Genomic DNA, 11,170 nt, shown 5'->3' on the forward strand with positions numbered 1-11,170 from the left:
AAGGGGACCAACATAGCAAGTTGCAATTGTCTTTCTGCTACCAACATAGATTATGGTACAGTAGATGAGGCTGCTTCGTCGAGAGTTCGACCCTAGGTATGGATAAAATTTCGACCCTAGGTACAGATAAAATTTTGTTGGAAGCATTACCCCCCAAATAGGGTCCTACCCGATATGAATTCGAATTAATCGGGTTTCAATACGGTACCAAATGCTGGATGAAAAACTAAAAAAAAAAGTTGTCTTCCCGCTAATTTTGAGACTAGAAAGTAGGCCCCACATGGTGAGGGCCAATGAGAAAATGTGAGTGTGTCCACCAAAACACACAATACATACCTATATAGTACATGTTTTTGTCTAAGATTTTATAGGGATATCTACTAAAATGGCTTGGCATATATACCCTTTTTTAAAAAAAAATTATAAATAAATTTTATTTAATATAAAATTATATTTTATCATTATTTGGGAACACATTAGATATGTTGTTGTTATTGTATAAAATTATATTTTCTTTTAATTGAACATGTGAATATATTAGAAAATGTTTATATTATAACAATAATAATATACCTAGCGTATTACCACAGAGCAAAGTTTGAAAGGGATAGAATATATGCAGATCAAATTTTTTATCTCAGAAATGAGGTGAAGAGATTGTTTCCAATAGACCCGAGCTTAGGACAAAAACTAATCAGAAAAAGTTGTAGTGAGAGTACAAGAGATAATAGACAGAGGTAAAAGAACAGATAGTGGCTGAATACTACTACTACGGAATAGTACTACAATAAAACACACAACACTAGATATTAATACAAGTCGAAGAACCATAAACTACAAGAGTAGTCCTACGACTACTAGTTATAAAATGTTTATATTAAACACTTTTAACTCAAACTTAAAAAAATACTCTTGCACGTATTTTTAAGTCTATTATATTTAAGTTAACCACAATAAATATATTATCTGTTTTGATTATACAGTTCAGTCTCAATTAAAACAACGTTGAGTTTTTACGCTAACTAAGGTTGATAATATAATTAAAAGATTATATATTAAGTGGTCAACTTATTTACGTAATATGTACTTAAATAAATAAATAAAATTTCAAAATATGAATAAAAAACATCCAATAGGAACCTGCTCAAAGGGAAAGAAATTTGTTGATTTATTACACCTACTAAAAATAATGTAAGAATCTTTTTGTAATCCTTGTTACTTTTTATAGTTTCCTTTGTTAGAGTTAATTAATATGAATTTTGATCAGTCTTTTAAGATATATTTTTTATTATATTAATGAAAAAAAATTACAACTTATCGTACTTATTCTATAATCTTTTAGTATTCAATTTTTATTTTTATAAAATCAGTAAGTTAATCTAATCGAATTTAACTTTAAAATTAGCCAAACTGACTTCCAAAACTGAATCATGACAACTAAAAAGGAATGAGGAATCGAGTTCAGGTTTTATTGAAACAGGTTACTAATCTGTTGCAACAGACATCTATCTTGTTGCGACAGATGACACGTCTGTTGAAATCGAGTCAGGTTTTGTGCAACAGATATTTATCATGTTGCAATAGGTAAGTCATATGTTGCAACAGATGACTCATCTGTTCGATTTATGTTACGACAGTATAGAACCATAAACATGAATCCAACATATGAGTCTTCCATTGAAATAGATGTCTCATCTGTCGATAACTGATCTATTTAAACAGATAACTCTTATGTTGCATTCATGTTCGCATGCTATCTATTGTTGAAAAAACAGCACAATAGCAGTTACCCAGATGACAAATTTAACTAAAAATCATAGTTTGACTTACCAAAGTCTCTTATGAAATAATGCCAAACTGGAAAGTGATGTACGAAATAAAATTTGATCTAAGAAATTGGTCAAATAGTAGCAGTAGCAGTAACAACAACAACAACAATGGTCAACGAGTAGAAGATGATAATGAAGGGGAAGATGATGAATAAAGCAGCAGCAACAATGAACAACAAAAATCGTTAAGAGAGAAAACAACAATGGATGAGAAGAGAGAGAAACGCGACTTTTTTCCTCCATTTCTAGCTATATTATCTAAACATTTGGATCAAAGTACAAATTTTAAAACTTGTAAGTTATTCTCAAACTTACCCAACTTTCTTAATCAATAATAAAGTAATTGTCACCTACACTCAGTTATTGAAACTTGTGTCACCTACACCTCATTTTCAAACTTTTTATCACCTACAGCTCAAAGCCCCTAGAAACTATAAAAGAACAAAAACAAAAAAGTTAAAAATCTACAGGCAAACAACATAAATGCCACTAGATTGGAGCTTGATTATGAAAAATTATGATATTTTGCATAATTACCAAAAATTTCAATTTTTGATATGTTGAGATACATAATTAGCTCCCGATACATTCAATGTAGATATATTTTTTTCTTTGTAAAAATACATAATTAGCTTTCGATATATTTTTTTCGATTTTGTGTCTGTCAAGATGCATAATACATCTAATGATGATATATTTTTTTTCTTGTAAAGATACATAATTAGCTTTAATTTTTTTTATTTTTTATTTTGAGTCTGTCGAGATACATAATTAACTTCTTGATATATCTAAGGAATAGACATAGTTAGTTGAATTTTTTAAATGACTTTGTAGAGGTGGAAATTTGTGTAAATATCGTAAGTTAAGATGTATATTTATGTTATTTTTTCAAAATTTATTATGAATTAGCCGAGGAGTATGACCAGTTTGTAATCCATTTCAGCCCAACTCATTTCAACGAAAATAATGTTTGATCTTGACTAACCTATTTATTGATTTAACCTATTTGGATTCATCCAAATTCAACCCAACCATTTCAACGAAAATAATGTTTGATCTTGACTAACCTATTTATTGATTTAACCTATTTGGATTCATCCAAATTCAAACCAACCATCTCATTTAACACCTCTTTTATGTGTTCTATCAATATTTTTTTTTTTTTTAACTTAAGAATAATATTATTCCAAACATGTTGGTTTAGAGCAAAATTAAGTAATGTTGGTTATTATCCATAGTGGGTCCAATACAACAATGGATTCTTCTTTGGAAAAAATATATAAAGTAACATATTTAAGTATTAAATTACAAAAAATAGCAACACTTTTATTAAATTACATTTTGTAGCATATGTATTTGTATGTATTTATATTTTTGTAGCAACAATTTGCAAAAATACAAAATATATATCGATCATAAGAGCAGTAAAAATCATATATATTTATATTTTTGTAGCAACAGTTTGCAAAAATACAAAATACAACTTGCTATATTATGTAATTATGAAACAGTTGTTATGAAACTCTTAAGGGGATAGTATGCTATTTCTGAATTTTGCCCAAATGCAATTGGCTATTTATGTAAAGATCCCAAACTTGTTTCTACAGTGGACCAACAACGAGCCCAAACGAAAAGCCCATAGAGTCCAAGTCCGAAATAGAGTACTAAACTCCTTACTACAACGCCGGCGATCGGAAGTTAAAATGAAACAAAACGAAGAAAACGCCGCTAGTGGCGGCGCCGCCAATTACCGGTGGTGGGCCGCCGCGAGTACGGGTCAGTTACTATGGGGAATTTACTCTTATAGGAGAGGTTATTCCGGTGAATGTAAAATGATGCCGCTTAAAGCCTTCGCCGTCGCTTCGCTTTTCGTCGGCGCAACTGCTTCCGCTTCAATGGCTTCTCTTCGCGCCTGCGGCATTTACTCCGTAAATTCTCTTTTCTCTTTACCTCTGAATACGCTTAAGAATTTGTCATTTCTAATTAGCATATTTTTGGAGTTCACCTGGCTGAAACAAACAGACTTTATACTTCCAATTGGTGAGTTAGTTTCTCGGGTGATCACTGAACTAATAGTTATTATCGCGAGAAGTCACTTACTTTGTCCAAGAAAATTAGAATCGAGAAGAAAGTGACAGAAATTGAGATTAAGAGAGTACACGTAAGGGGCTGAAATACAGCAGATTTAAGCTTCTGAATTTAGAAAAACTGCTTCGTTAAAACGGGACTTTGCATTGATCATATGGTATTAGATTGACTTGATTCAAGTAGGGATCTTGATGCTGAGTGTTATTTTGGAATTTCTTTGTGGAAGAAGAAGGAAGATTGGAAAAGAGAATTGAGGTTTATAATGGTGTTATTGTGCATATGGTATTATAATGAAGTTTATTTGCATTACAGGGGATAATTTCTGATAGCAGCCTCTCTTTGTGCTTGATGACATTGTGAGATTCGGTTTCTGTGCTAGAAATCTTTCTGCTTATACAAGTATTTGAATAGGAGGTGTGGGGGGGGGGGGGGGGGGGGGGGGGGGGGGGGGGGGCCTATGACATAGTAAGTCCCCATTTAGTAGGTTAAGTCATCCAGTAGCTGGTATGCCATTAGATGTCAATCAGTCTAATTCTCTAAATTAGAATTGCAGGTGTTGTATGGCCAGTAACCTAAGTTGCACGGACTCTTCACTTTTGATGCCGCACCCATGTCGGGTTTCTCCGAAAATGCAGTACTTTTGGAGAATCTGACATACACACCCATTGACTTTTTTGAAGAGTTTGAGCAACATAGCCAGTTACTGCAATATCTCACTCCCACTGGTACAAATCCTAGAAGTATTTAGGATACGCTGTGGCATTTTAGGTAAAGTACTGAAAGCTTATGCTTGATCAAAAAAGTATTGGAAGCTTATGGAAACAGCTCACACCTTCAAGTCCAAGACATATTTCCTCGTGATATGAAGAACTAGTTTTTAGTTAACTTTTCGATAAGGAATAGCGGGATGTCTATTGCCTGCATATGATTCTAAGCAACAGTTAGAACGATGGTTGAGTAACATTTTTGGATAGAACGATTGCTTGGAATTGGGCATTGTTGTTGATGTTGGTGATGGTGGCCTTGAAAAGTAGAAACAGATTGATGCTTTTACATGTGTTACAAATTGAACGTGTTCTTGTTCGTGAAAAGTACTCAGCTATTGACAAGTTACATGTTGGATCATATGGTTCGACATTGTGTTTTACTGTTATCTCATTTCATTTTGTGGGGTTATATGATATTGGAACTGTGTGAAAAGAAACAAGGTTTTACTCATATTTTATAAGTGTGCTGTTGCATACACACGAATTTTGTGGAATTTGGATCACATGTTCTTTTGTTCTTCTTTTCTATTTCTTTTCAGGTCACCTTATCATTGGAAAGGATCCTTTCTTCCTCTCCTGATTCCATTAGATCGGAAAAATTACAAAATCAAACTCTTTTTTTTTTAAATTAGTATGACGTGTTAGAACCTTGTAGTGTGTTTGTCTGCATGAAGCTCTTTAGTAGACCTTATTACATGATCTTAAAGGGTAGGAGCTGAGGGAGAGAAAAATGCTTATATACAGACGAGTCCTGCAGGAAGAAGATATAGATAAAGATTAGGTATAGTTCAGGTGTAAAACTAGCACCTTTTAGTTTCAAGTCCTGCAGGAAGAAGATATAGATAAAGATTAGGTATAGTTCAGGTGTAAAACTAGCACCTTTTAGTTTCATCCAGTACTAGGCTGGTCGATGTAATTTTTCCGACTGCTGGCAAGGTATTCATGTAATAACCCAGATATTAATTTCATTTGTAGTTTCAGTACTAAGGGCATGATGTCAGATAGATTGAGGGAAGGACGAGGGATAGAGAAGTCAATATAAATGGACAGTGTCATATACAAAGAAGATCAAAAGGGATTGGTCTAGTTTAGGTGTAATTAGTGATTTTATGCATAGGAGTAACAACCTGGAGATCATCCTAGGTTTGTGTTCTAGCTACAACACTTGGTATGATCTCATTTGCTCCTGCGGTGGTGGGGGTAGAATCTCGCGATCAATGCTTCTAGGCTAAGCAGTCTACATAGTGGATCATAAGTGCGCACAAGTGGACACCGGACACCACCATCTAGCTATGACTTGTTTTGTAAGCCAAATGTGAGTTTCTCCAAGAAGATGAATTTGAGGATTTATTGAAGTGAGAAGCTTTGATTTAGACATCAGGGAGGTGTGTAAACACATTCGAATGGTGTTGAATGAGTAAAAGATTGAGACACGCCCAATATAAGGTGGAGAACACCATAGACATGTTTCATGTTGTGTGTGCTAAGTGACCATTAGATTAATGAAAGAATTAGACTCTGCTTCTTCATTTTTTGAGACCTGAAAGTTACATTAAACTTTTTATTGGGATACTTTTTGACTGTCTCTACAAGTTTCAATTAGTTTCTGATCTCCTCTTTTTAAGTTTTTGAAATTACGTGCCCTAATCTGTTGCAAAATACACAGGTAGAAGACATGAAGGTTGTCGGGGAAAGTATAAGAACCGGACTTGGGTTGACACGAAGGGCACGAGAAGACTAAGTACTTTTGAGAACTATCGTGAATCAGTAGCCTAAAGATTATTGACGAAGGAAGATCTCCATCTTTGTGTAGTTTCTTGCTAAAACCATTCCAAGGGGAGCACATATCCCAAAGGGTATCCACCCCAGCTTGTACCAAAATAATAAATGCATGACATGTTTGTTTATATACGAGGTTAATTACTTGATCATGGTTAATTTAGACTTAATCCTTACCTCAATTTATCTGTTAAATGTGACAAATTAATGGCTGAAGTATTTCCAAAAATATACACTGCCATTTAGTATTTTACTGGTTTCAGCTTTAGCTAACTCATTGATACCTTTTTTTTCTCTACTGTAAAATCAGCCAATCAAATGAATTTACTTGAAGCCTGATCAGTTTAATCAAATGGTGTTAGGTATAAGTAATCCGAGGGATAAGTTATTTCAGGATAAAATAAAAGATCACTTAAATCCCTTGTTTGTTTGGAGGGATTAATTCATGTTGGGATAACTTATTCCACCATTTTTTCCATAGTGATGGAATAACTTATCCCCTATACATGGTGGGATAAGTTATCCCGGGCAATCCCAGGATAACTAATCCCGTTATTAGTTATTCTGGGATAACAATTTTCCAACCAGGGGTCGTTTGGTAGGTCGTATTAGGAGAAATAGTCCATGTATTAAGTGTGGTATTAATTAATGATATGTTTGGTAGGATTTTGGACCAATGTATTACTAATATCATGTATTAATTATACACCCTACATGGTATTATAGGATGTATTACTAATACATCACATATGGTGGTATTAGTACATGAGTTTTAATACCATGAGATTAGTATGTGTAAAGACAAGAATATCCCTCAAATCCTTTTAAACATTTTTTTATTTTCTTAATTTTATTTTTTATATTTGTACTAATAAATTTATTCAAATAAATTAGTTTACAAATTTTATTATTATTTACAAAAATGTCCTTAAATTTCTTTAATTTTTTTCAAAATCTTTTTCAATTTATACAATATGAGTTACTTCTTTTCAATTTATCAAAACAATAATATCCCCCAAATAATTTTAGTTATAGAAAAAACTAATCCATTAACTCAAAAAAATATTTATTGGTCAAAATTCGAAAACAAATTGCATACATTACTATACAAGGTTTAATTTTGTAAATAGGATATTCATAAATAAAAATAATTTTTCCACTTAGTTTTAACACTCTATAGAATACAATTTTATTGTCTCATCCAAAAGTTATACGTACCTTCCTCAAATTTAAAAACAACACAAAGTGGGAACAACAAGCAAATGATGAACAAACAAAGAAAAGATAATTAAAAAAATAATTTTTATAAGTGAATGATTAACTCTTAAAATTCTAAAGTAAATAATTAGTTATATTGTTAATTTTTTTTTAAAAAATAAACTTTTACAAAAAAAATACACAAAGTTATAACATGTCGAGGGTATTTTTGTAAACAAATAATATTTTTTTTAAAATATAACAATACATATTGCTTTCAATGCATCAAACCAAACACTGCCTAAAAAATAATCCGAGTATTATTAATCCCAGTATTATTAATTCCTGCACTATTAATTCCAATATTACTAATATAACATATTCAGTATTATCTTATACACTCTACCAAACTAGACGTAAAAGCTTCATTTGACAGAGGGGATTAACAATGACATTTCGTATAAAATATTACTAATATAATATATGATACGGAAATTAGAAAATATGACCCCCAAACCAATGCAATATCGATTAGTCACATAAAAAATAATTATGTATCTGTGTTTTGGAAGGTAAATTTAAACAATATCAACATTCTAATTGGGTACGATTGATATTTTACTTTATTCTATATTTAGCAATAAGAAGAAAATATTACATAATATTTTTTAAAATCTCATGGAGCCACCTGATGCAATAGTCTAATCAAGAAGTGAAGTTCAAAACACAAACAAAATAAAAAGCAACTGATCAATTAAGGATTTAAAATTAAAATAGATTCAACTGTTATGTGAAAACAAATAGATTTAAAATTAAACATAATTCAGTTGCCAAGTAATTTTATATTTAAAATTATGGATAGTTCAGTTGCCAAATAATTTTTTTTAGTAGTACAAAAAGAGAGCTGCTAATTTTATAGTTTGCCTGGATTTCCTCATTCTAATAATTAATGGAACTACTTAATTGACGTAACAACTTGTTGGTGAAATTATAATAAAAATTATAACTGAAAATTATAAGTGAAGAATATAAAAGACTATCTTTTTCTTCTTCGACTGAGGCGCGGATATCTCACTCTCTTTAAGGAGATTCAAACCCACTGCAGCAAATTGTTTCACCGGTCCAATAATAATCTTTTTTACTTATCCCCTTCAGGATACAACAACCTTCTCAAAGAACAACTAATAAGAATAAATTATTCATATATTTTCATATGTAAATAAATAAAGATTTTAAATAAATCTATGATTAATATATATCTATTATCCCACATTTACTAACAATCTTGCAGAAAGGAATATTGAAAGAATAAGAGAACAAAAAGCAAAACATATTGTGAAAACATGAAAATATGGAGAAATGAAGCATCAACAAAAATTAGTGTCGCAACAATGAACAAATGAAAAAATGAACTCTAAAGTGGCAATAACATTTGATGTCTCCACAAAGTCATGATACCTGCATTATATTTCCTATAAATAAGAACTCAACAGAGAAGAAAAGGGCATCGGAGAAAAGAAAGAGTTGAAGCAACTACTTAAAAATCCTCTTTAAAGTTTTCTTTTACTACTTATTAGTTATTTAATGTTGAAAATTATTCTAGATCCTGCTTTTAACTAAATAGCGGAATTCTTCTTCTTGAATATTTCTTCTATTTCTTATTTAATGGAGAAGAATATTTTCATTAGTTGTACCTATTCTAGTATGGAGTAATTTTCCTTTGTGTTGGGAAAATGATGAATCTTGATATTTCTATATAATAGTAAGTATTATTCCAAAATTTCACATACTTGGGCTGAAACTTTCTATTTAATTTTATCAGCTTTACTGTTAGATGTTACTTTATTTATTAAATCTATCTATTTTATATTTCAAATTAACATGTTATTAATTCTGTAATCGAGAGAGACGGAAGAAATAATACCGTTAATTGAAGTACTGATATATTGTTAATGTTTATTTAGTGACATCTATCTAATTTATGTTATAATTAATTTCACTTATTTGTAATCGAAAGAGGTGAATAGTGTACTAATTAGTTAGAACAAGTGAGGTAACCGAAAGGGACTTACTACAAAAAAGAGCATGTTTTAGTTCAAATATATATATTTATAGGTCCTTAATATTAATATTTTGATAATTAAAATTGTATAACCAAGAGAAGTGCATTTAATTATTCAAATTTAGTAATAAAACATAAATATAATCGTGAGAGATATTCATACATTTTTGAGAAAAAGAAATTGAGGAATAAAGAGTTTACTTTATATAGAAATATTGAGTAAAGTCAAAATCCCAACACCTTTAATATATTTGTTTTCTACCATCTATTTATGTACTAACAATTAGTTAATTCACCATTCAACTATTTCTGATTTTCTCAAATAGTAATTGAAACAAGAAACATCCGTAGAATAGATAAAATCAATCTCTGTGGGTTTGACATGTTTCTATACTATTATTTGACAGAGAGCGAGTTAAAAAATATATATATGTCATTGACTCGTCAAATTTTTGGCGTCGTTGTCGGAGATTGGTAAAGTCTACTGCAGATTCATTGTTTTACTACTAATTTGAGTTTTTTTATTTTGAATTTTAAGTTGAAATTTTAGAAAGTGTATGACCCATTCTTCTTCAAGAGAATTAGTATCATGCAATCCTGAAATTGAAAAGTTCTTACGTTTGTTATGGAAAGAACATGCCACACAATCTCAGGTGTCTTTACAACAAGAAATGGAGAGCGACAAGCTTAACAATAACAATAATCCACCTCCACCACATTAAGTGGAAGAACAGTTTGATGAGGTGACACCACGACGTGATAGGTTACTTAGAGATTATGGAAGACTAGATCACTTTGAAGAAGAATCAAGTCTAAGGAGACCACCAGTAGCAGCAAATAACTTTGAAATTAGCACAGAATTGATTTAGACAATTCAAAATTCATGTCAATTCACAGGTGATATAAGTGAAGACCCTCACGCCCACCTAATTGATTTTCTTGAGTTAGTTGAATCATGCAAATACAATGGGGTTACAACCGATGCTGTCAGATTACGACTTTTTCCTTTTTCATTAAAAGGAGAAGTCAAGACATGGTTGCGAAGTTTACCAAGAGGTTTCATCACTACATGGGGTCAGATGACCTAAAAATTTCTTAACAAATACTTTTCTCTTGCAAAAATGATTAAAATGAAACAAGAAATTAATAATTTCTTAGACACAGATACTGAATCTGTCTATCAGGTATGGGAAAGACTAAGACCAATGTTAAGAAAATGTCCACACCACAAAATTTCAGATTCTGACATTTTATATATATTTTATCATGGTCTTAAACCCTCTGCTAGAAACGTAATTGATGCAGCGTCAGGTGGATCCATAATGAGCAAAACCACTGCAGAAGCCATACAACTACTTAATGAAATTTCAGAAAATGCAATGCAATGGCCATCTAATAGAATAATTATCAAGAAAATAGCAGAAGTCAATCAGACTGAAGCTTTAAAT

At 31.2% G+C, this 11,170-nt stretch overlaps 1 protein-coding gene across 1 annotated transcript; it reads left to right on the forward strand.

Moving 5' to 3' along the window:
* Positions 1-3,254: 3,254 nt before the first annotated feature.
* On the forward strand, positions 3,255-6,622 carry LOC107844979. Its single transcript, XM_016689287.2, has 2 exons — positions 3,255-3,757; positions 6,351-6,622. The coding sequence occupies exons 1-2, from the start codon at positions 3,368-3,370 to the stop codon at positions 6,423-6,425; spliced, it is 465 nt and encodes a 154-aa protein (XP_016544773.2). The 5' UTR covers positions 3,255-3,367; the 3' UTR covers positions 6,426-6,622.
* The last annotated feature ends 4,548 nt before the right edge of the window (positions 6,623-11,170 follow it).

The sequence above is a fragment of the Capsicum annuum genome, chromosome 8, assembly GCF_002878395.1.
Source record: "Capsicum annuum cultivar UCD-10X-F1 chromosome 8, UCD10Xv1.1, whole genome shotgun sequence".
NCBI lineage: Eukaryota > Viridiplantae > Streptophyta > Magnoliopsida > Solanales > Solanaceae > Capsicum > Capsicum annuum.